Genomic DNA, 25,735 nt, shown 5'->3' with positions numbered 1-25,735 from the left:
AATGTTGGATGTGAAATAGTGTTAGTCAGCTGAAGAACTCATTTATGGTACAGTTCTTTGAGCATGTGTTCCTCTAGAAGGAAGCCTGGATGTCATAGTCAAATGTGGATGTCTGTATGAAGTTGCACATCTGTCTTTGGTGTCACGTCATTTATCTTTGCAGTTAGAATGTCCATCCCTCAATGTGCTACATTACTGTGATAAACGTCTTGCATGCCTCAAAGGGGGCATAATCATTTATGATCAATGTTGTCGGTTGGTTGAAACCTCCATAACAACGTGTCCTATTTCTGTATCTTCCAGTTGTTCTGGAACAAGAGCACCTGTCCTTGTTCCTTGGTTGTCCCACCTGTCTCCTCTCTACACTGACTTCTGGAACTGTATTAACCCAGTTTATCTGTTTCCATTTTATTTTATTGCTAATCTCTAAGCTAGTCATCTTTGTAATGATTCATACTGGGGCTGGGTGAAGCTCTTTTTCTTTGACATATAGAAGATAAGGAAATAGTGGGCATGTTCTTCAACATAGAGATGATTTCATTTATCTCTTTGAATGTTTTGGTACACTGCAATGTGGCTAAGTGAGGCAAAATGTTTGTTCTTAAAAAGTTGCTTTAAATTTTCAAGCAAAATTTTCAATTTTCATTTTACACATCAGTGTAGGCAGTTCACCCTGTAGGTTGGTGCAATACCATATTCTGGACAGCTTCTGAAGTCAGAGCACACAATGCCACACAATGGCATGTGGCAAATCAGTCTCTAGGTCTTGTAGGTTCAACCTAATCTCAGTTTCGTGCACTTGTATCTTCATACCATCTCTTCTCCTTCAAACTAAACTTGATTGCCCATTGCTGACAGACAGCAATCAAGTTTTTGTCTTGTTTTTTGTGTCTTCCTACTAAAATATACTGTTCTGCAGTAAAAAGCTTTTTATTTTTCAGTGACTTGGAGCAGTTGTCATTTCTGGCAGCAGCCTTTCACAGCTTCTCTGAGAGTTAAAAGGCTTGTTTCAACTTAAAGCATAAGAAGTGCTCCTTCATGAGCTCTCACCTTATGCATGATGATAGGTAATAAACTATCATGGAGCCTCACTTTTTTGTATCTGGGTAGTGAAGGCTTTGGAAGATGATTCCTAGATTAATTGTAAATAAATGACTTGCCTTGAAATGTGTTGGAATCTTCTCTCCATCCAACTAATAGTACATTTTACAATTGTTCTGAGACATTTCTCTTGCCTATTTCTCTCTTTCCCCTTCCATCACAAAAAGGTCCTTTGAGAAAAAGACAGTTCTTACCAGGAATGACAGTGGGAGTACAAGAAAAATGGAGCTGAGTATAAAACGCTGGAAGAATCTTCTTAAGGCATGTTAGCAATCATGTTGGGAAGTCCTGTGTCCTGCCCTATGGAAATAGACTGTATGAGGGGTGCATGGAGATGAAAGCACTATTGAAGTAACCACATGGAAAACATCAGTAAAGCTTCGAAAGTGAAAATGCAATGGGAAGGTCCCCCGTAGACTTGAAGTCTCCTACCCTTTCTTTTGTTTCTATGCCCCCTGTTCTTTCCATATCTGCGGTGTTCTGAATCATTGTGACTAATTTTCTTCTATCATTTTCAATACCAGATATTCATCATATTTCAAGCTATCATTATCATGTTATAACCCTATAACCTAAAAGCCTAAAACCTTTAGGCTTCTTGCGGGGGATTAAGTTGTCTTATTTAGGTTCAGTTTTGAGGGGGGAAAATAGGTTTAACCTGACATTAAATGTCAACCAATTTTGATACAACTGAGATTCCAGTAGTGTTAAAACAGGACTGCCACCTTGGTTGTTGTGCAGGTGCGCAATAGAAGATGGCCTCTGCTGTAAAAATTGACTAGTCTAAACTGGCAAGACACTCAAGTGATAGAGGAGAAGAGAGGCATTTTGATTTCCTCATAGTTATATACTGGCAATACTAAGTGAACCCTCGCTCCTTTTCTTTAAATAAAACATAAAGTTGCAAAATACAGGAAGAAAAGCACGTGCAAGTCTTGAGTAGGCAGATTCTGCTAACGATTCTTACAACTGCAAAGGAGTGGTCTCTCCTGCTCAGGGAGGAGGAGGAGGACACCTTTTGACCGAGTTCAGATTTGGAACTGTTGTGGCTGATTCTTGGTTGTACCAACATGACTGCATTTTTGCCCAAATCAGAAGCAATGTGTGTTCTGGGGAGGTGTTCCTTTTCAGCATTGGATAAATCTAAATATTAGAAAACGTCTCTGTGACTGCACTCCGTCAGTGTTGGAATGCTTTTCCTAGGACTGCAAGAAAAATTTTTATGCACAAAACACTGCCATGATTCAGCTGCTGAGGGTTTACTCTGTGTAATTATGCCCTACAGCTGCAGGTAGTGATTATGTGTCCATGAGGCTTAAGCAGCTTTTCAGGTATTAAAGTTCCTAATGATGGCATTGTGTTTTGAATGATTTGTCTTTAGGTCAGAGGCAAAATAACTGATCAAACCCTGATGTCATTGTTCATTAAAATTACCTTGACTTGAAGGCTTTATAAATGTTAAGCAAACATATATGTGCTGATTTGTGAAATATTAAAAAGAAGAAAGGCAGGTCCTCACCAACATTATGATGCTATTGCTCTACTGACACCAAGAGCTAATTCTCTGAATATTCAGATCACGAGTTGTTAAGTCACATTCGAACAGTAATATTTCTAGAGAGTGGGAATAACTGATAAAAATCAGAGTTCTTTCAATATATATTGAGAGCAACTGGATGGCAAGGGTTGGGGGTTTTTTGCTGATGTTAATTTATAATAGTATCTCTGATGTTCAGACACCATACCACGAGGCAGGATATGAAGAAACATAAACTGCAGGACTGTACAAATATCTACTAACCTGGTGGTTGGAGCTGTTTTGATCTCCATGTATATTGGAAATTGATTTGTTGCTAAAATGTGTAGAAATATGGTATTACTGAAGTCATTAGTATGTGCCTTCAGGGCCAGATAAAATGGTGATTATTTGCACCCTAAGATACTCTGTAAATATAAAGGCATGAATGTTAATGTTAGGAAACAAAGGAAATAAAAAAAAAATTAATATTTCCTTTTCAGGGTCATGTGTGTTCAGTTTTATTAGAAGGAAGTTAAGTGTATTTCCTAAAGCAGTATTTTTTTTCAGTTTTCTTTTAAGTATTTGTAAGCATTATAGAATAAATGTGTCTTTTCAGAAACGTGTTTTTAAGTACTATGGTAATTGGAGAATATCTTTAACCGGATTGTCTGGAATATGGCTGGATCAGTATAGTTGAAATTAGTTGTTATTATTTCAGTGTCAGTGAGATCTTGTGGCTCTGCATTTCTTTAGGGCTCTCCTTTGGCTCTTGTGGGCCTTTAGATGATGTGCACTGATCAAAAAGATAGTGGGTCAGTTGGCCAAAAGAAAAATCTCAGCTTACAGTGATAACGTCTTTCTTAATTTTAAGTTACTGGGGCTTTTTAACAGCAGTTTCTTTTAACCTTTGCAGAATCAGGTAGCAAAACAGTAGCAGGGACCACCACAGCTGAAGAAGCTGCTAAAATCTTGGCAGAGAAACGACGTCTAGCACGGGAGCAAAGAGAGCGTGAAGACCAAGAAAGAATTCAGAGACAGGAAGAGGAAAGGTAACAATTCAGGAGAAGGAAGGGATGCTTTCAATGGTGGGGTGTGATTGGAATGGACGCTCCAGCTGTATATGTTTCCTAAGCTTTAATTTAAGTTCCTGCAAATCTTAATGCAGTTCCTGAAGCAGAGACAGACGTTAGCACCATTTGAGACAGGACAGGTTGCTGTGTGTATCACTAGTCTATATCTCAGTATATATGTAATGTATAGTCCCTGTGCAAATCACTGCTGCTTTTTTCTTCCAGTCACCAGTAGTGCTTTTATTTCAAAACTAGAATGTGCTTTTTACACCACTTGTATTTGTTTTGTTTGTATTTGTCTTGAAATAGTCAACCTCTCTGTATTAAACTTTCCTTTGATGAACTCAGGCAGTGTTTTGATGATACATTGAATCTCACGTTAGTGATCCGAAATCTGGATCAGAAATGTTGCAGCCAGGTAATTCAAAGTGATAAATCAGTATACATTTGGTTCACTGTATAGAAGTTGTTAAAAATAAATTCTTAACTTTGCACTGACTAACTTTATTCCAGATCAGGGATCACCTGTCTGTGCTTCTGTGAACATGATAGAACATTAGATTTTGTTTTCCAGTCACGGGTATAAAGCTGTCATAAACTTTCATATAGTCTGCTATAGATGTGTTATCAGAAATACGTCATCAGATCTGTTGTGTATGTCTGCATGATCTAGCAGTGTACATCTCCAGTATATCTCTGGATTTCAGACTATAGAAGAAACAGTCTTTTAGGAAATCCAACTAAATTTATGTTTGACAGCTTCATTTGTGTCGTGGATGCAGGTGGTATTTATTAAATAGTTGTCACTTGATTAAGTTCTGAGTTAAACTTTCCATTATTGGAGCAACCTGCCTTGACCTTGACTTAATCAGCAAAGAACATTTATGTACTCATAGATAGTGTCTTCCAAGTTACTCTGCTTTTTCCTTTGACTAGTCTGGATGGTGGCATTTGTAAATCCACAGCAGAAAGTATCTTACAGTTATTTTGTGATTGGATAACTTAGAACTTCCTTGCTTTCCTAGTCTGTCTCATGTGCATGCACACTTTAAAGAAATAAATATCCAGTCAGTAATCTGTATCTTGGAAACACTAGAATCAGAGAAGAAGAAATGGCCAAGAGAGCAACTGAGGAAAAAGCACTGCGGGAGGAGGAGCTCCGCAAGCAGGAAGAAGAAAAGAGACTGGCTTTTGAAGAACAACAAAGACAAGCTGAAGAGGAGAGGATCCGCCGCGAACAGGAAGAGCAGGAAAAACTTGCAGAGCTTCAACACCAGGTCTGCTTATCTGTAGGCTCCAGCTGTGTTCCTCATACAAGCTGCTGACGTGTTTTCGAGGGGGTTGTCGTTAATTTTCTTTCACAGAACAGTTTTGACACATCTCTGTCAGGAATGATGTAAAGCAGAGTTCATCCTGTCTGAGATGGATTTGAGAATGTCTTGAAGTCCTTTCCTTGCCCTAGTCTATGTGATTCCCCCCCCCCCATTTGATAAATTCAAGTGTGGGGCAGAAGCAGGTATTTTGGAAATTTTTTTAGCCATCTGGGATGCTATTTTGCACATGTAAAATATTTGTACTGAGCCCACTTTACCAACTTACTGCTACAGATTATAAGGAGGTGGTCTGTCTGGAAAGTCATCTGGCTTGCTCTGATTCCTTTAAAAGAAAGCTTAGTAGTGTTTCCAAGTCTGCTTTTCTGGTTGCTAAATAGTCTTCCACAGCTAGTATCTGTGTACCTTTGCAAAGGCATCCTTCTAACTGAAGGAAGCTGTTTTGCAGAAAGTGGACTTTCTTTAAATGAGATTAATTTTGCAAATTAAAGCAATTTTACAATTGAATTCTTTGTGTTTAAAGAGCTGTATCTTATGGATAGCATTGACGTGTCTGTTTCTTTAAAAGCTTGTTTGAGTTTATAACAATTATTCAGTGTTAACTATGCTTCTGTTTTCTTTCTGGTCACGCTAGAAAAGATTTTCCAGTATGGAAGGAACAGAAGATGTTCAGTACCAAGTATCTTGGCAGTAATACCTGACTGCCTAGATTTTTAAGTTAACCTTGCCACATTTAGAATTTAATTGCTGTCTTGCTACTTTATAAATTATCCTTCTTAGACAGATCTTCATCCTGAAGTATAGTTTGAACGCTGAGTAGCTCAACAACATTCAGAATATTTGCATAATCACAATATAGCCATGCACATCGTTTTTCTTTTCAGATCAGTTTCTGAATGTCATAGTAATATATATTTCATGTCAGTAGCTGGGTAATTGGCATTTAGCTGCAACGTATGGTAATATTAAGTAGCGACTGTCTGATGTTCCTGTCTGTGTTGAACCACAATCTCTGTAACAGCTCTGCTTTTGACTCTTGGGAATGAGTTGTGCACTGGATGCTCTCTTCTTTTTGTTTTATTTTCAGAGAGAAGAAGCTGAAGCAAAAGCCCAAGAAGAGGCTGAAAGACAGCGGCTGGAAAGAGAGAGAATTATGCAGCAAAATATGCAGGAAAGGCTTGAAAGAAAAAAGGTATACTGTTTTGGAAGCAGAGAGGTTTCTCAGCCTAAAATAGCGGTTGAAGTGTTAAACTGAACAGGCAAACTGTCTCAGATGCATTTAAATAGAAGTAGTGTGGGTTTTTTTTAAAAGCCAACTCTGGCTTGTGAGCTTTAAAATGGTGAATAAAGTAGTAAATTTATGAAACATGAAAATATATTATGATTGATGAAAATTTAAACCAGAGTGCTGAAATATAAAGTTCTGTATGTCATTGCAACTATTTTCCCTGTTTTAACAGAGAATTGAAGAAATAATGAAAAGAACACGAAAGTCAGATCAAAACGAATCCAAGGTACTTTTTTGTTTGAATCTGTATAATGACAGAATAGGCCCTTGCCAGAGAAGGCTTTGCCTTGTATCCTGTCTTCCTCCCTTATCCTTACTCAAACTGGCTTCCACATGAAGTGCAAAGTCCTGGTGCACCAGAGTAATTTTCAGTAGCTTCCCATCGCACACATTCTTCTGCTTTGCTTGTTCTGACGAAAAGTCTTTGATGTGTTTTTGTTCAAGGCATATAGAAACAATGTGATCTGGCATTATCACTTGCAGATTGGTTAAAAAAAAGCCACTGGTTAGATTTTTTTTTTTTTTTTTTTTAAACTGTATGCATTCTTCTGGGGCTATTTTTCCCCAGAAAACTTAAATTCCTGGCTTCATCTGTTTGCTTAAAGCAAATTTTGGATGCCCCTTGGATTGCTACAGTAAACTGGGATATATTTTTGTTAAATGTAGTGACCTAAGGTTTGTGGTAAATTATGCATATTGTATTCAGTAGTAGTTGTTCTTCTCTGAACATTCAAAGACCCAAGTCTTCATATAGCTGAAAATGAATAAATAGTTAGCACACACCTTGGAGAAATGAGGGGAAAAGGAACTCAGGAATAGTTCATAGGTAGGAGATGGAAGTGGGTCCCACATATTTCTTTACGGGCTCTGGCTCAGCAGAGCATGTGTTGCTGGGTGACTTGATTGTCTGTAGCCTTTGGACTAGTGTGGCCTTACTGCTGGGCACAGAATAGCCTGGCATGGGAGCTGTGATTGAACCATTTGTGCAACTGTCCTGTTAGCTAGAGGGTAATGAGTTATTCCAAATAACACTCCGGCAATTCAGTTGCAGAATGAAGGGAAGTCTGCCTCTGAGGCTATGGAGGCAGAGGATATTGAAGAGGAGGAAGAGTTGGGTCTTGAGAAGACTGATCAACCAGGTAAGGAAACTTGATGAGTCAGGTCTAAGTGGCAGTCAGTGTCTCAGTGATGTTTAAGCATTGTTAAAAAGGTCACTCACATAATAGCATTGTGATGGTCTGAGACACAAGTCCCAGAAATGCCAGGGAGGCTCAGTAGATCATTGCCTGTTCCATACCACAAGAGATGGTCAAAATGATTAAATGCAAAAATGATTTGAGAGTGAAATGCAGGCAGCGTGCTTTCATTTTATGAGTGTATTTTTAAAGATGGAAAACAAATTTCATGTTACAGGCAGCTTGTCTATAGAGAAATGAATCTGTTGAAGCCAAGTGCCTCAAGTTTTGGCTAGGAAAGGTCATTTTAGCACTTGTATTTTATTAATTTAGAATAGCAATTCTGTTACTGAAGCTCTTTTTTTTATTTTTATTTTTTTCTTTCTTTTTTTTTCTTCCCCCCACTTTCAGGAAAGCTAAATGGCATTGAGTTAGCCCAGGAAGTCAAGGGGGAGGCAGAGGGCTGTTTAGAGACTGCGAATAGCTTGATCTCTACGGAATCTGAGGAAAAAGATTTGTCAGAGTTGAAGGCCAGTGAAGTGTTCATGAATGGAGGCGATTTGAAAAGTGATGAAGGGTCTCTTCTTGTTACTGAATTAAAGGATTCCAGGTGAGTCTGTGTAGGTGGCTGCTTTACTGTCAGAGCAGTTAATCCGTCACACAAGGAATATCTCTCTATGTTTAAATTAAATTTAGTGCTGTATGTAGCATTGCCTCGAATTTTGCACCCCGCTAGCTTTGTGGTATTTCTCTGGCTTGCTCCAGGCATGTGGTGTGTGCATGCTGTCAGTTTACTGCTTCACACAGAGGCAGTTAGTTCAGGATAATTGTTTGTTTAGATGCCACCGTGTTAACAGTACTGGCTTTGCTAAGAAGTGAGACACACAGCCAGCAATGTGGCAGTGTTACTTATAAAGAACGGCATTGGCTTGAGATCTTTTCCCTTGAAATGGCTAGCAGTTCTTTTCACTAACAACGTTAAACAAGAGGGAGGGGAACACCACTGAAAAGAAAGAATAACATACAGAAAGGTCTAGAACAGTTTCAATTGTGCTGAAACACCAGATACAACACAAAAGCCTCCCTTAATGGGAATTCTAGTTATTTCAGATTTTATCTTTTTGAACATAAAGCATTTCCATCTACTACTAGAAAAGTCTGTCCTCTGATGCTTGTTCCATTTGCTCATCTAAATGCTAATGATTCAGAAATGACATTGTGAACTCTTTTTTTTAAAGTGATGATAAATTAATCTCATTCCTCCAGTGATGGAATACAAAAACATTTTCATGATTTTCTTAAGAATGAATGAAAATTGATCACTCTGATCTGGGTTTAGATTTTGAATGTTTTAAATATTGCTAGTCTTCTGAGGCTTAGTTTTGTGTTTAAAAAGTCTTAACTGGAAAAAAGGAAAAATGCACACTACTAAACCAGGGGTTTAATGGTGCAGGGCTTTAAACTTGTTGCTTTCTTCTATCAAATATCTGGAGCCATAACTTACCTGAGAGCTATTAGTATAGTAAAAAGTGTCTGTATGTTGGTGAGTCATTCTTCCCCATTGGCTCTTGGAGGGGAGATCTGCGTGGCAGCTGGAGGAGCTTGTCTGGGAATGCCCTTCAGGATATTCAGTGCTTTGCAAAGTATGCAGACTGCTAATTGGCTGGCCTGTAATCAGTCTAAAGGTTAAACATGCAGAAATTGTAATATAAGCATCCATTCTTTTTTTTTTTTCTAGCCATCCTGCAGAAGAAATGGTTATCGATGACTCAGTGAAGTTGGGTGTTAACGAAGCTGATCGTACAATTGGACTTATTCAGAATCTTAATGGAAAATCTGGTTCGTGGACTTTTGAGGAGTTTATTGACGTTGGAGTACATTCCAAGTCAACCAAACTAAGCTCGGACAGCATCTCTGCTGGTAACTGTAATCAAAACTTGAATGATGCTGCTACAATACCTTCTAGTCCCAAATTGGCTTTTGAGGAAGATGGTGCAGTGAATTCATTGACCAAACCTATAGATGCTTCATCAGGTAATCCAAGCTGATTTCCCTATCTGTTTCTTCCTCTGGCTAGGTAATTAACTTCCTTGCATATTACTCTCCTTGCCTTAACTTCAGCTTCTTATTTTCAAGGCACTTTTTCCAATGTGTAGGCCGGAGGGAAAGCTGTTTCTTTAGTGCTTGTAACTTGCATTCTGTCAAAAGGAGTCACCAACTGATGCCTTTTTAGGGACTTGCTCTAGACAGCAGCTAAGGCCCGTCATTAAGGCTCTTCCAAAGACACAGCTGAGCCCCTGTGAAGCTCCTGTATCTCCTACCAGCACTCAAGCCCATCTGTTGTATTTTTAGGCTTCTTCTGAGATGTCTTAAATGGCACGTGTTACTTTTGAAGATGCTAACACTTTAAAAGGTGTCTGATGTAACTCTACAGACAAGACCTTTCCACTCCTAGGCATGTTCTGTAACTTTCTGATGCTGGCCTGCATGATCTTACAAGGTCTCTTCAAGCTCTGGCAAGGTATTAGCTGTCCTCTCTACTTACTGTAGAATAGTCTTTCATTTCACCGAGTGGGGGGTAACACCAACTTTAAAATTCCACAGACAGTTGTGTTACATTTTGGGAGGAGTAATAAAGCTGCACACACAATATTCTGAATTTTCTGAAGGAAGGAGGGCTGCATCTGAAGTCACATGTACTTGAGAAGCCAAACCCTGATGCAGTACAGCATAGTGTGTCAGAGAGGCTTCAGTAAGCTAGTTTATGTAAGACTAAACTTCTCTGGTGTTGGAGCTAAACCCCAAATGGATGTACTCACAGCAGGAGATCTCTTTCCATGAGATAAATGACTGTGTGAACAGTTGAAACAAATGGCAGTGGAAAAAACAAGACTTGCTATCCACATTTTAAGTAAGTGATGTGTAGCACTTTTTTTTATTAAAGTGTAGCACTTTTCTAGACTGAACTGTTTCCTGAGTCTCCTCTGTCACTCTGCGTCTTGTGAATTTTAGTCCTATGGACTCATTGAGACTTTCCTTGAGGCCACAACTAACTGGACCATGGGAATAGACGGGTTTGATGTGATACTGCTGATCACATTTTGTTCTGATCAAAATCATTAACTTTTTAGTGAAGAAAGTGTTGCCTTTTAATTTTGAACTTGAAAGTGTTTAGACATAATATGTTTTAAGAATTATTTACATAACTTCGAAAACTAATATTCGTATATAAAAAAAGAAAAGCTACTGTACTGATTTTGGACCGTAAGTAACCAAGTGGTTCTGTGCTCACTGCCTGGATGTAGACTCTGACAGTGATGATAGACGTATGTGGCATACACACAGTTATGATGGTTAAATGTTTTCTTCTCTTTGCTCTTTGGACAGAACTGTGAACACTAGAGAGACCTGGAAATAATCTGATTGCACTTCAGTAATCCAGTGTTTTATCAAGTACCGAAGGCCTTGTTTTGAAAAGCTGCTTGTTTACCTTTATCCATCTTCAAGTTTGCAAAAAACATAAAACACCAGGGGGAGGGATGACAGACTTCTGATTTGCACCTTGAAACATTTCAGGGAAACTATTGTGCTGATGCTCCTTTTCCATTCGTTTAGTAATTGTTAGATAAGACTTCCTTGTTCAAATATCACTTGTTTCCTTTTACAGACTTTACAGTAACCTGTTTGAGTCTTTTTTTTATTTTTGCATCAGTATCATGTACAGCAGCGTGCCACTGGAGGCTCCCCACTTAGCTACTGGCCAGATTTTGCATATTCCTAAAATGGCACTTGATGAAATAAAAGACTCATTCAGTGTGTGTTAAAGTTGAAGTCCCTTTGTAACATTCTAGAAAAATGCTATTGCTTGTTGGTTCATGTGCTATTTAAAAATGCAAAATTTAATATCATCAATCTTGAATGAAGGAGAAAAATTCCTTATTTTCTAATGTGAAAATACTGGCAGTTTCAAAATGCAGTATTGTACCATCACTAATATGTTTTAATCTACTGGCAAACATCAAAACACTTTACAGCATATGCACAAAAATGTTGAGTACCTAGATATGTCTGTCATAGTGCGGTTTAACATGTCATGCTTTTAAAAGTGTTTTCCTTTTGAATTACTTATTTAAGTTTATCTACACTTATGGAAGTATTATTTTATTGTGTACATAACAGTATTAGACCACTGAAGTCATGGTTTTTTCATGTTAATTATTCTAAGTGTTCCTATTCTAGCTTTATAACAGTGGCTGCAAGCTGCATATATATTTCCCTTCCCCTAAAGCCTGCATTAAGTAATCTATTTAACCTAAACTTGCCTGCTTTTTACAGCATGAAGAGATTAACTAAGCATCTTCTGAAAATTGCTACTAGAAGTAATAATGGAGTCTTGTTCTTATGTCTCCTGTAACAGATATACTGGATAAGTGATTACTTTAAAGAATAGCTGTCTCAAATCCTGCTATAAACAATTGGCTGATACTTCAATTCAAATGAATCATCCAAATGGCAGCTGTGTTTTCAGTGGTTAAATGCAAATGGTTTTGCTGGAACTACATGTGTTCTTTCCTTGACATTGCAGTTACAGTTGGAAACCCTCCGCCTTCTTACTCTTGCTGTTTGCTATTCAGAATACAGTAGAACTGTTTTAGACTTTAGAGCAGTGCCTTAGGTAAAAGGAAAAATGTATTTTTGTATGATAGCTGTTTCATTCTGGCAGAGACAATCATTCTAACAAAAAAGATGCCGATATTTTTTTTTCTGTGCCGATATTGTGTTGAATGGTCTGTTACAGCTCTCTGTAAATATGTGCGCACTGTTAAATAAACTTTGCAGTTGAACAATGCTTTATTTCTGTAATGCTAAACGTTACCTTGCTAGGAGGCTCCAACCTCTTGCCATGCTGACCTGCCTTGAGATGCACTCTGGTACTGCTCTAACTACTCCACAGTGCAGGTTCGCAAAACTAGTAGCCTCTTTGGCAATTGCATTTGTGTGGTTGGGAAGGTATTTGTACTAACACCTTCAGACCTTGCTGTGTTTGTACATGCTGATGACATGTTCATAACTGTTGAATTCTTTCACTTGCTTTTCACTAAAAGCCTTTGCCTTTTACTTCTAGCACCAGCATCTTTATATGCTAACGGTGAGTCCAGCAGTGCTCCATGGCCACAGTGGAGCAGTGACCGCCAAGAATACAGCACGATGCTGCCTTTTGTTTTTCTTACAATAGTTCTTTGTTTCTGGTAGGTGTTTGTGAATGAAAGGGAATGACTGGAGCAGCATCCAGTTGATAAGTATTTCTATATTTCACTTCTGTGGAAAAAAAACCCTTAAACCAGCATTCAGGTTACTGAAGGGTAGTAGATCTGTGTATGGACAGTGGCTGTACATATGTTCTCCAAAGGGCTTTTTCACACAGGCTGTTCCTGGCAGATGGTCCGGTGTCAGATATTTTTTTTTAATAATTAGTTTATGGAAATTGGTGCTTTGGTCCTCAGATATTTAAGGGTGCTATGACAGAACATACTTTGCCGGTATCAAATGTATGAGACTTGATTGTGGTAGCTCAGCCATAAGAGGTGTCAGTTGTGTAAGATGGCAAAATGAAAAAACAATTTTCCAGGCTGCAGGACTCCAAGCAGGCACTAGTCTCATTTTTATTAAATCATAAAACATACACTGACATGATAGGAGAGCTATCGTTGTCTGAGCTATTTTTAAGGCAATTCTAAATGCATGTGCATTTTGTTGTAGTTGAAAGATTTACTTCTCGTTAATGGATTAATAATTGTACAGAGACAGCCTCGTTTAAACGATGTAAAAAAAGCTGATGAGCAAAACTTTGGGGCAAACCATGCAGAAATCAAGACTAAAGTTTATGGAAACTTAACTAGAGCTAAATTGTATTGCCAAAACATTGTTATATGTAAGGTGAAGCCATTCCATACACGTGCTGCAATTTGGTGTGGTAGGGTAAGCTAAGGTATTTATTATTGAGCTGCTATTAATGGTGTGATGATGTATGTAATGTACTTGTAAAAGCATAATAATGGATCTCTCTGATACCAGGTGCAATCTTTGCATCTCTCTTTCTGAGGTGCATGCCTTGTCAAACCCACTTCATTTAAGTAAGTGCCAAGCTTAAACGTATACCAGACAAGTTTAAAACTAGCTTTGTTTTAGTTTAAGCCACACACAGATTATTTAGTACGTGGATCTCTAATGCTAAATCTAACAGCATTTCAAGCCTTTACGCTAAGAGTTACTTGGAAACAAAGTTAGATTTTTGGAACGCTACATGCTTTTGTACTGCAGGAGCTTCAAAAGTCAAACCCAGTATATTGAGGCTACTTTAGTTTTTATACTAAAATGGAAAAAGTTAAAATTCTTAACATGCAAAAACCTGCTCCTTTACCAGGACTGTTTTGGAAAGCAGGGCTCTAAAATCCATTTTACAGCAGTTGCTGTCTGCTCCTTACAGTCGTTTGGGACACTCAGCACAGTAAATTTTTCCATTATGGCAAACAAAGCGCTTGTTGGCCAGACCACGGGCACACTTTGTGCATTTGAAACAATAATCGTGCCAGGATTCATCTTCGTAGTTAACCACACTGGTTCCTCTTCCAAATCCTGCTAGGAGAGAAAACAATTATAGGACGGCGATAGTAGCTTTTCCCTTGGCTGGGTTAGCCCACCAAACAGCAGATCCCATTCTTACTGCCTCCTGTGCTTCTCTAGTCTTGCAGACCGTATCTGCGTGCCTAAAATACTAGCAAGAATTGCAACTGAACCACATTGTTTGCTGCTTAGTATCACTGCTCTTGGAGAAACGGGCAGCTTAGCATAAGGCTTGTGTGGCTTGTCTCTGCGATAAGCTTTTTCCCTTGGATCCTTTCTCCAGGAAACAATCAAGCTGAAGGAAAGATCAAGATGTAAAGCAAAGACAGGTTGGGCTAAACACCCTACCTGGTTGTTACAGGCTTAGATCCATGCTCTAAAATGCAGAATGGAATGCAAGTCCCATGGGACTGGCAGGATAGTGCCCACATTTCAGGGCTGAGCTTTGCAATCCAGTAACCATTACATGTAAATTGGAAGCGAAGCGAATGTCACTTTGGGGCAATAAAACACTGCTCTTTTTTAGACTTAAGATTCCCAAACTAAGATAGAGGTGGGAACAGTTCTAGCTGGGGAAGTTTTGAAGGAGGTAAATTTGAGGCGTGCAAAGGGTAAAGAAAGAGCTCATTTACAAACTCAGACTTCATCCAGCAAGAGCACGTGGCTTATCGTGGCTTATAGTTAGATCACATGTAAATTGCTGGGATTGGGCTTGGTATACTAGACCTGCTTCTGGTGTTAGCAGCCTCTGAGCTGCATGTCTTTGGGGATTGCTGCTCTGACCTTAAGCACCCACTGCCCTCAAGCTGCATTTAAACCAACATACCTGTAATAGGATTCTTGCAGCCAGCACACTTCTTGGCAACACACTCCTTGTAGCAGTCAACACAGTAAAACTGATCCTCTACAGCTGTGAAGCGCTTCCCACCCAGTTGCTTCTTGCAATTGGAGCAAATGAAACACTCTGAATGCCAAGGCTGTTCCTGGTACGTGAGGCCTCCAGAAGTGATGGGCTAGGAGGCAAAGAGCAGAGATGTATTTCAGAACCAGTAGGGAGGAAGAGAGGTGATGCAGGCATGGGGTGTAAGGTAGGAGGGCTTTGTCACAGAGAAGATCTCTTGAAAGTTTTCATTAAAATTAAATAGTGCAGTGCACTTGAGTTCCTCAAGCCTGAAATCCTGCATGCCTGAAGCTTTCATAATAGTTTATTTCACCTGCATTGACTCTGCAATTCTACACTAATCAGTTGCAAAAGTTGTAAAACAGCTATTTTATAAAATACTGTTTTACTGCTTGAATACACAATACCTACTAAAGAGCTCAAACCATCCCCAAAGCAAGTGCAAGGCCGGTGCCCACTTGATTTCAGCAGAGTTGCCATCAGATAACCCTACAGCCCCTGCTCAGGTACTGTAACATGCAAGAACCATTCTCTCTCACGTTATTATAGCACTAGCTGCTTGCACCAGTATCTCAAGGAAAGAACATAAGCATTGGTACAGCTTCACCATGATCTGTCTACTGGTTTACTCTCCTAACTTCCAAAAGACATGTGAAGGCTAGTTCTGGCAGCTGCCTCTGCAAAGTGGAAAGACTTACATTCTTGCATTTAGCACAGGTCTTGGCAAACTTATGCTCATGGCAGGAGACGCAGTAGAAGTCATCACCCTTGGGGAAGAAGCTCCCAGATCCAATCACTTTCTTGCACTGGCTGCAAGTGAAACAGTCCTTATGCCAGACCATCTTCTTGTACTCAACATTTTGGTCTCCTACAACAGACAGAAATAACTTGTGATGTGGGATTTCAGGCTTGTGACAAACTCCCCACCCTGTGCAATGTAGCACGCCTGTAGGCAAGATGTGTCCATACCTATGCCCAGGATTCAATTGTAACACGGACAAGGGATAAGCTGTTAATTTCCATATCTGACTTTAGCCAGGGCCTTCTAGATTTTCTTAAAATCGGACAGGTGCCTGAGCCTTTCTGAGAAGAGGACCTTGATTTACGGAGCAGAGCTTTTTGTAGAAATGGTTTAAGACTAACTGCTAGGGTAAGCTATCCGCATGAGGGTTAACTGCAAAGCAGCCTTTCAACACTTTAATAAAATGGACAGGTGAGAGCAACAGTCAAAATTTGCACCATTTTGTGGTGCTCCAGCCTTCCACTATGATGCCTACCATACCCCTAACTGCAGCTTCTACACAGCCTCCACAGCTTGATAAACCGTCATGGTTTTGCCCTAGATCAGAACTGGGCAGTTGTACCCCTATCACTGGCACCAGTACCTGCAATAATAGGCTTGAAGCAGCCTTTACACCTGGGCGCATCCTCAGCAGCAGTGCAGTTGCTACACCAAACCTTGTTGTTCTCCCTTAGCATGAAGGGCTCGTTGACCAAGGACGTATAGCACTTGAAGCAGCGGAAGCAGCTGTCATGCCAGTAACGGTTCTTGAAATGCAACTCCTGAAATGAACAAACAGAATGAGCAATAAGCCCTTCTCTCTTGCTGAGCAGCCCTAAAACCAAGCTACTGTCTCATCAGCCTTGGCAGTTAAGGATAGATTCGTTAGTTCCTAAGCATCTCTGCATTCAGTGGTTGGAAGTGCAGCTCATCTGCAAGCAGTTAAGGGAAGGACATTTAACCAAACTCACAGACACAGTCACATTCACTTTGGACTTTCAGGGTAGCAGAAGATGCTTCAAACCAACAGCTTTGAGATTTGAAGTTCTGTAAGTGGGGGCTTCTCTGATTGTCAAGTTCCCTCTAGTTCAGGTGTACATTATTACTGCCACGAACATGAAGCAATAAACATTTCACAAACTGACAAAAAAATCAGACCCTAGCTTGCTGAGTGCTTTGCCCAGAAGATGAGTTTTCCGTGAGTCCTGTGCAGGCTGGATTACCTGCAGTACTCTCTTCAGGACAATTCAGCATCTGCAGCAGTTCATGTGGCTGAATCTAGATCGTGAAATAAGCTCCTGTGCAAAAGCAGCCTGTCATGAGCAGTCCTGCTGCAGTGCCCCAGAGGCTCTGGCTCTTTGCCCAAGGAGCACGTGGCCCATCAGCCAGAGGACTCACGAGAGAACTTGTTCTCACACGGAAGCTCCCAAACAGACCAGAGCCAGGAAAACAAATGGGAGGGTTATCAGCATCTGCCTGTCTTCTTCTCATTACCCATTTAACTGCTCAGCACTCACCTTGGAGTCAGCTCCAATGGGTTTCTTACACTCAATGCAGGTGTTGGCACAGATCTTCTCAAAGCACTTGACACAGCAGTGACGACCCTCTTTCTGCACATACTTCTTCCCTTGCAGAGGGTCACGGCAGTAGTGGCAGTCAAAGCGCTCCGACATGGTGCCCACGGTGTAACTGCCAGGCCCTGCGAGAGGAAAGAAAGTGAAGTTACAGCACTGAAGCCCTGATAAGTGCTCCAGCTTCTCAGGTCTATGCAAGTAAGTATCAGAAAGATGGCTCAGCAATGAGCATGAGGTGGTGTCACACTCCTCAAGGGCTTGTTGGTAGAGAAAGCAGCTTCGGTGTCAGCACTATTAGGGCAATTTTTCTATCAGGCAGCTCAGTGGTTTAGAAAACATGACAGCTCTCTACCAACTGCACTGGCGTTTTCCAGGTGCCTCCGGCTTTGTCTTCAGGGTCTAGGTTAGGCTAACAAACTATCATGCTCAGGGAGGCTGGGTGCAGCAGACAATCTGGGTTTGGTCACAGCAGTCACAAACATACACCTGCTAAAGAAGGCAGCTTGGATGTCCCCTCCCAGGTCACGAATTGCCATTTAGGACACAGAGAGAGAAGTAACCATGAAGTCTCAGAAAAATGCGGGCTACAGCGTGAGGCCGTGTGGGCCAACTCCTGGCTGCGCTCTGGAGCTCAGCAAGGGCAGGGGCTGTCCTGCCTCCTGGAAGCGCTGTGCTTGCCACTACAGGTAGTGTAAGCAGTTGTGGTGGGTTGACCCTGGCTGGACCCCAGGTGCCCACCAAAGCTGCTCTATCACTCCCCTCCTCAGCTGGACAGGGGAGAGAAAATATAACAAAAGGCTCGTGGGTCGAGATAAGGACAGGAGAGATCACTCACCGATTACAGTCATGGGCAAAACAGACTCGACTTGGGGAAATTAGTTTAATTTATTACCAACCAAATCAGAGTAGGATAATGAGAAGTAAAACCAAATCTCAGAACACCTTCCCCCCACCCCTCCCTCCTTCCTGGCTCAACTCCATTCGTGATTTTCTCTCCCTCCTCCCCCTGAGCGGTGCAGGGGGACGGGGAATGGGGTTTACGGTCAGTTCATCACACGTTGTCTCTGCCACTCCTTCCTCCTCAGGGGAGGACTCCTCACTCTTCCCCTGCTCCAGCGTGGGGTCCCTCCCACGGGAGACAGTCCTCCACGAACTTCTCCAACGTGGGTCCTTCCCATGGGCTTTAGTTCTTCAAGAACTGCTCCAGCATGGGTCCCTTCCACGGGCTGCAGTCCTTCAGGCACAGACTGCTCCAGCGTGGGTCCCCCGCGGGGTCACAAGTCCTGCCAGAAAACCTGCTCCAGCGTGGGCTCCTCTCTCCACGGGGCCACAGGTCCTGCCAGGACCCTGCTCCGGCGTGGGCTTCCCACAGGGTCACAGCCTCCTTCGGGCATCCCCCTGCTCCGGCGTGGGGTCCTCCCCGGGCTGCAGGTGGAGATCTGCTCCCCCGTGGACCTCCCTGGGCTGCAGGGGGACAGCCTGCCTCACCGTGGTCTTCCCCACGGGCTGCAGGGGAATCTCTGCTCCGGCGCCTGGAGCATCTCCTCCTCCTCCTTCTTCACCGACCTTAGTGTCCACAGAGCTGTTTCTCTCACATATTCTCACTCTTCTCTTTGGCTGCAGTTTTTTTCCCCTGCTTAAATCTGTTCTCCCAGAGGCACTACCGCCATCACTGATGGGTTCGGCCTTGGCCCACGGCGGGTCCGTCTCGGAGCCGGCTGGCATGGGCTCTGTCAGACATGGAGGAAGCTTCTAGCAGCTTCTCACAGAAGCCCCCCACCGTAGCCCCCGCTACCAAAATCTTGCCACGCAAACCCAATACAGCAATGCGTTAGTAACACAAATATTTTCAGTTCCCTTATCGGCCATCCGAGATACAAACGCTAGATTTCTGCCTACAGAGAGGCAGGACGGGCTCTGGCCAAGCACAAAAAGGCAGCGCTCTGCCTCCTGGGGTCCAACCCGCTGCAAGCGCAGCACTGCAAAGTTAAAGTTTGCTTGCTCTGGGAGCACAGTTGCTGGCGAGGAGAGCAGAGTCCCACACCAGCCTTTCCCCGTCACTAAGAGGAAGGATACTAGATTGTTTTATTTACGTATTTCACATCAGGCAAGGATAACGGTACCTAATCACTCACTGAGAGCCACTTAGTTCATTACGGCCAGGCCCACTGCAGGCCTCGGCGAGGTCCTGGCTGAGGTGCCGCATAATTTGTGCGCAGAAATCGCCGCCAACCATGAGCAGAGCAGAATAGTTTCCATGTTTCCAGCCAGCTGCAGCCCCCTCCGAGGCCTTTTGTGCTGGATAGTTGTGCAGCTTCCAGCTGCTTCTTTTCACCGGGCTTTCACATATAAAGTCATAAGGAAAAAAAAAAACCAAGAAAAGATCTCTCTACGCATAAAGATACTTCTTCGGTTCATGCCAGCAGGGCTCTGCCAAGGCATGATGTTCCACCACGGCCAGGGAGCCAGCACATCAGCGGGTGTGGGGGCTCTCGCCCAGAGGATTTTCCACTTTGGCCGGAGGTACACGCTCACGCCTTCTCCCCAGACACCCGCCCCAGCCTGCACGCCCGGTCTCAGCCTCCCAGACCACTTCTGCTAACGGCTCCCTCCGTTTCCCCAACGCCCTTCCTCAGAGGAAGCCAGCAACGCTCCTGCGAGGGAGCCGCAAAAGCTCTGGCAGGGTTACACAAGCCCGTGCGGTCCCCGAAACGCAGCTCCATCCTGCCCCCGCAGCCCCCAGCCCTGCAGAGCCCCGTTCCCCCACGGGTGGCTGCACGGCCAGCCACCCACGACACAGCCTTGAACTTTCTGCACCGTCAGCAACCGGACAGGAGATGCAGCAGCGGTCTGGCAACGGGGGCTGCCAAGAGGAAATTTAATTATTCTTTTCCCGATAGAGCTGCAGCGCCAGCGCAGAGCAGGAAAGGGAGAAGGATGCGGTCAGGCAATATAAATTGCTCCTGCTTCCTGCTGGGGGGGGGGGGGCCCTTAGCACCTCCATCACGTAGCCTCACCTCGGACCACCCCACCAAGCTCCCAAGCCCTGGGGTTTAGGGGCTGCGTTGCTTCCCGCTCCTGACGGAGCTCAGCGGCACGATGGCTGCTCCAAGCCCCAGCACAGCACCTTTATAAACTGAAACAGGGCTTGGGTTGGGGGGTTTTGGGGGTGTAGGGAGGGTACGTCGTTCCCAGCTGTGCCCGCACGGCAAGGGAGAGTCAGCGGGACCCCGTTGGGCTCGCCCTCGGCCGCAGGATGCCGCGCAGGCAGGACCGCCGTGTTGTTACGGCACGAGGACTTGTTTACACAGCTTTTTCTTGGACACTTGCCCACCCTGGTAATTCTAGATGTACCGTCAACTGTGTGGCCCAACCTGTCGGCATGAGAAATCCCCACGCTGGCACGGGAGCCCCCGGGGCCGAGGGAGCATCGCTGCCGCTTTTGAGCGGAGCGGAGCCTTGCAGCCCAGGCACCGGTGCGAGCACACCTCGCCAGAAGAGCACACATCAAACCCAACAGCTCCTGGCACTGCCCAGACACCGCAGCAAGAAGTGAGGGGCGGCTGCTGCCTTCACCATCTTCCTTTGCCAACCCCCCTTTTTCTTTTTTTCCCCTTTTGGAGGAAGGTGATGTTGGCAGCACACCATGAGCAGCCATGTGCAAAGCCCAGGGAGGTGCCTGCCTGCAAAGGAACATTTTGCTGCTATTTCAGAGCTCTCCTTCTGCCTCATCTCTGGGCTCAGGAAGCTGCTGGATGGGCAGTGGAAGTTGCCGGGACACGAGACTGGACTCACACTGTTACTTTGCGGATTTTAAAATCCAAAAGTCATCTCACTGTCTCCCCTTTGTCACCCTTTCAATAACATCAGGCCAGAACAGGTCGGAGCATTTCTCTTCCAGAAAGCAAGACAGATAGTCCTGGAGAGGAGCATCACACAGGGGGGCTGCAGCAGAGGTAGGGACTGGGTTCACACCCTTCCCCTAAAATTTATGGAAGCAGGCTGGAGTCCAAGCTGGCAGGAATTGCACTCTATGGGGACCGAGGTCTGGAAACGCTGCCTTGCCAAGGTCAGGAGACGGCCACGTCCTGCTGACAACTACGCCAAGGGTTGTGTTTGTACTGGTTCAAGTAAATGAAACAAATAAACAGTTGGGAAACATGGAAACTATGTGAGCCACGGCCAGCTTTGCAGAGCTTTATCAAGCAAGTGGGTTTTATTTAGAAGAAATGCAATTGCACAGAGTCCAGGGCAAATGGTATCGAAACGTTCCTCATCTTGGGTTTAGGGTTGCTTTCAACCAGAACACGTGATCGTGAACATATGGCTCAGGGAGTAACATAAGCTTGTGTTCCCATGTAACGCATGACGCGCTAACAGGAGACACACATTTATCACAGCAGCTTTGGAGCTCCACAGACAAATCAACACTACGCCTGACAGTCCCAGGAGCTGGGCTGTGCAGGCAGACAGGCCAACTTCTACCTGCCTCGTGCCATCTCATGGACCAAAAAGCCCCTCTCATACATAGGCTGGGGCATGAATTTTCTTCCAGCTCTTACAGGAGCTTTCCGCCCTCAGTGGTGTCATCCCTACCCTGATCTAGACCCCGGAAAGGCACCTCTATCCCCCTTGCCTGCAATGAGGATGCAAACACTGACCATGTTGTCCCAAGAAACGTGCTGGCTGTTCATGATCTCTGCTCACCCATCTCACCACGCCGAGAGCTCACGTCAGCCAGACCATCTCCTACAACCCTCCCACGGGAGCAGCCCACCCAGGGGCTGGTGCACAAGAGCTCCAAAAGCCACCAGTCTGTGGCAGAGTGGGGCCCCGTGGCAGTAGCAGCTGTGCTGGGACCGCCAGATCATTTTTCCAGATCGGAGCAAATGTCCATGGATACTTCAGAGTTCTGCTGCCCTGGGGAAGAAGCACTTAGTATCCTACTGCTGCTCCCCTAAGTGGTCCTGTCCCCTCTCACAGAAGGTAGACAGAACAGAAATTTGTTGTGCTCCATAAAAAAAATAAATCTTCTAAAGCCTGGTTGGCAGCAGATCATGGGTTTGGAGATGTTTATCTCCTTAATAAACTGTTCACCCTCTGGCTGCACCACATCCCCACAGCTTAACTTCCCAGAGCTTCCAGGTATATTAACCCTGGCCTGTCTTTGCTGTCTGGAAAATAGGCAAGTCATGAAACTAAGGACACACTGGGTATATGGAAAAAACATGATGACTCCTCGCTCTTCCTTGGGGCCTTTATTTTAGTGCATGCTGCATAGTTTCCCTGTGCAAGCTGCGCAGCAGCTGTTGAGCACACAGGAGGGATTCACATCAGCGGTAGAACCACGCTACAGCAATGCAAAACTCTGTGCTCAGGGTAAGCGCTCATCAAACTAACCACTAAAACCGTAAGCGCTCTACCTTTGTGCTTCTTTTCACAGTGGTGTGCTTAAAACGACAGTGGTACACAGAGCTGTTTTAGCTTGGAAGTTGTTTGAACACAGTTTCTTTGGCTGTACCTTTACACCAGGCTACAGTGTCTCCAAGCGAACAGCCTGGTCAAGTGTCTCCTGTTTAATCCCAGCAGAATCGTGTACCCTGAGGACATGCACTGATCCAAACCCCATTTCAGCTTGACTCTGGGGCCACAGAAGGGGATTTAGAAAACAGAGGAAAAGTAGGGACAGACCGAAGCTATTCTCTGGCCCAGGCTGACATCCATGCGCAGAGGATGTTCTGCTGGAGAGAAGCAGGTGAGAAAAGACAGCGCAGGCTGCTGGGGAGAAGGGTAAGTGCAGTACATGCTCATCCTTAAATAGCCTAGAGGACCCTCAATAAAAATAAGAGCTCAAGAAAAATCCAGCAATACTTCCAGAAACTAATCCTCCTTTAAGCAAGGTGTCCCTCTCCCACCAGCCCTGGCAGGGTGCTGTCTAAATGTAGCTCCCTGATGGATTTGGCTACAGCTTGAGGGCGGCTGGCCAGACCTGTGGCCTTCTCGAGTATCAGGGTATTTGGCACAAAGACCCACTGGAATTCAACCCTAACATTTACCTGACCACAGAGATGCCAGTTAGCCACTTGTCCCCAGAGAGCATCTGCTGCTTTTCAAAAGCAGCTCCTCAGCCCTTGGACAACTATGCCTTCCATCTTTCAAAGACCTCAGATGTTTGGGCCCCACCGGCTTCCACGCACCTCAAGTCAAACTGACACCGTGCTGTGGAGCAGTCACAGGGCTGTCCCAGCCAGCGGTCAGGGCTGTCTGCACCCTGCAGCATGGCAAGCTTTGGGATGGAAAAGGTACGGACCTAAGAAGTGCTGCTCCACAAAAGCTATTGCATTAACACAACCCGCTGTCTCTCCTGTCGGTTCCTGTCTCCCATCTCCCCTAGGCTGGTTCCTCCCAGTTCAGTCGAGCTACACACCGCAAGGCAGCATCGCAGTGGTTTGCACAGCAAATGGAACCGAAGCACTCAGCAAAAGGAGCTGAAGCATAGCTGATAAGTAAAGCACTTAGCACAGGATATGTGTTAATGTCTCTGGGGAATATGTTTAAATGTGATAAACCACCAAGGAAGAACTTGAAGTGCGGTCTCTAAAAACAATCAGGGAAACTGTACTTAAACTTTACGGATTATCCTGCCACTTAGAAAAGAAGATTAGGATGAAGGTGTTAACCCTCTGCCCTACGCACAAGCTGCATATTCTATGGCAATATGAAAGGAAAAGAGCAATTGCTTTTTGACTCTTCATCAGTTTTATTTTTCTTAGCAGGCTGAGTACATACAGCCCCCACACTGCCAGGCCTTGGCTACACCTGCCTATTTCAGCTCAGAACCTGGCATCCTCTGGTCTGTCACCCGAGTTACTATTCTCAGCATTCCTCTATGCAATGTCGCATGGTTTGCTATAAATACCAGGGAATACCCTTAAAAGAAGGGTCCCATTAATCTGAAATGCAAAGCGACACTCAGGACTGCACCTCAAGGTCACTGGCATACTGTGCTGGACAACAAACATTTGCAAAGTCAGAGGAAAGAAAGAAATAATTTGCAGGTCATTTTTGCTGGGAGGGCTGGCAGTAACAAGTGGAGAGCTGTGCTCTCCCATTGCCAGGCTGGGGCACGTGCGAGTCTCATACTCTATAATTCAAAAATTAGTCTGTTGATAAAATGGAAGCTTCTTTATTTAGAACAAGAACAGCTCCAAGTTCCTCAGGCGGTTGCCAAAAACATTCCCTACGGTCCTATTGCCACCATGTCTGAGCACATCCCAATCACTATTAAATCTTCACAGTTCCCCAGGGAAGTAGAGATGTGCTATTAAAAAAACACACTGCTCCAGCCCTGCAAACTCTTCCCCCAGGGCTTCCTTTTGCACTTAATACAGAGCTCAGCTAATGCTAACAAGGCTCCCAGTGTGCACAGCACCACTGCCTAGAGTAAGGCTGAGCACTTAGGCAGAGTTTAAGCAGTGAATTCCATACCTTTCAAAACTAACCAAATCAGCTAAAGCGAAAGAATCCTGTTCAATAGCTAACTCGCTTCGTGGCTGCCTTAAGCTTTGACCTTTGAGACTGCTCAATTATGTTCCCAGCTATGCATGGATCTGCCCCCACCTCAGTAGCTGGATGCCCTTCTCGTGCCCAGGTGCCCCCAGGAGCCAAACGTGAGCCTTTCTCCTGCTGCGGAGGATTCGCCCCCCTTGGGCAGGCACTACGGTACCCCACTGTAGCTGTCCCGGAGAGTGGGGCTCCCTGTGTGGGGTGCAGGAGCGGACACTATAACGTGTTGGTGGCAGCACTCCAACTGCAGTATCTGCTCAGAGGACACTTCAGCATTTTATATTACAGCACAACATCAAATCCATGGGTCCTTGCCCCAGAGAACACCTCCCTGGGGAAGATGAGAAAGAAAACAAAGATACAGCTGGGAATATAATGAAAGAATGCTACAGCATCGGTCAGTCTTGTGGGCTGAAGTTAAAAAATGTCTTCTTACATTTTAATTGAATGGACTGCTCTTTTTAAACACCTTTGAGATGTTTAAAAATGATACCACAGAAGTCAGATTTTACTCAGAAAGGTACCTTGCATAACGTATATCTGCATCACACAAGCAAATCCTAAGTAGTTACATGCCATGCAAGAAGCCTCATGCTCGTGCCTTGGCCTGGGAGGCTGAGTGTGAAGTTGAACAGCATGCTGTGACTTTCCTCCCAGTTTTGAAGAGGCTTTATGTTCCCAACCATGTCTCATGAGCACCGCTGTCCCCTGGCTCCTGGTGTGCAGCAGCTCGGTTTGATGCCCATGGGAGCTGTGCCCCAAACTTGACACCCTCTCCCCAGGCATGTCCACCCCTTGGGCTATG

The 25,735-nt window shown here is 44.0% G+C and overlaps 2 protein-coding genes across 6 annotated transcripts in view; one reads left to right on the top strand and one right to left on the bottom strand.

Annotated features, from left to right (window-relative positions):
* The window catches only part of MAP7D3 (MAP7 domain containing 3), a 47,859-nt gene extending 35,526 nt beyond the window's left edge, over window positions 1–12,333 (top strand). For both annotated transcript variants that reach the window (XM_052814122.1, XM_052814121.1), the window contains 7 exons: window positions 3,534–3,669; window positions 4,787–4,967; window positions 6,109–6,213; window positions 6,482–6,535; window positions 7,355–7,448; window positions 7,896–8,094; window positions 9,223–12,333. In XM_052814122.1, the coding sequence (XP_052670082.1) occupies window positions 3,534–3,669; window positions 4,787–4,967; window positions 6,109–6,213; window positions 6,482–6,535; window positions 7,355–7,448; window positions 7,896–8,094; window positions 9,223–9,532 (1,079 nt within the window). In that variant the 3' untranslated portion in view covers window positions 9,533–12,333. The remainder of the gene's footprint in view (window positions 1–3,533; window positions 3,670–4,786; window positions 4,968–6,108; window positions 6,214–6,481; window positions 6,536–7,354; window positions 7,449–7,895; window positions 8,095–9,222) is intronic.
* Window positions 12,334–13,123: 790 nt separating this feature from the next.
* The window catches only part of FHL1 (four and a half LIM domains 1), a 34,033-nt gene continuing 21,421 nt past the window's right edge, over window positions 13,124–25,735 (bottom strand). For 3 of the 4 annotated variants that reach the window (XM_052814126.1, XM_052814125.1, XM_052814123.1), the window contains exons 2-6: window positions 17,308–17,489; window positions 16,395–16,572; window positions 15,708–15,877; window positions 14,935–15,121; window positions 13,124–14,123 (exon numbers count right to left, since the gene is read on the bottom strand). In XM_052814126.1, coding sequence (XP_052670086.1) covers window positions 13,966–14,123; window positions 14,935–15,121; window positions 15,708–15,877; window positions 16,395–16,572; window positions 17,308–17,463 — 849 coding nt within the window. In that variant the 5' untranslated portion in view covers window positions 17,464–17,489 and the 3' untranslated portion in view covers window positions 13,124–13,965. The remainder of the gene's footprint in view (window positions 14,124–14,934; window positions 15,122–15,707; window positions 15,878–16,394; window positions 16,573–17,307; window positions 17,490–25,735) is intronic. The other variant, XM_052814124.1, reaches the window with a different exon arrangement.

This window comes from Harpia harpyja, chromosome 18 (assembly GCF_026419915.1).
Source record: "Harpia harpyja isolate bHarHar1 chromosome 18, bHarHar1 primary haplotype, whole genome shotgun sequence".
NCBI classification, from domain to species: Eukaryota; Metazoa; Chordata; class Aves; order Accipitriformes; family Accipitridae; genus Harpia; species Harpia harpyja.
Note: the sequence above shows the minus strand (reverse complement) of the source record. Positions and strands in the feature narration are given on the sequence as shown.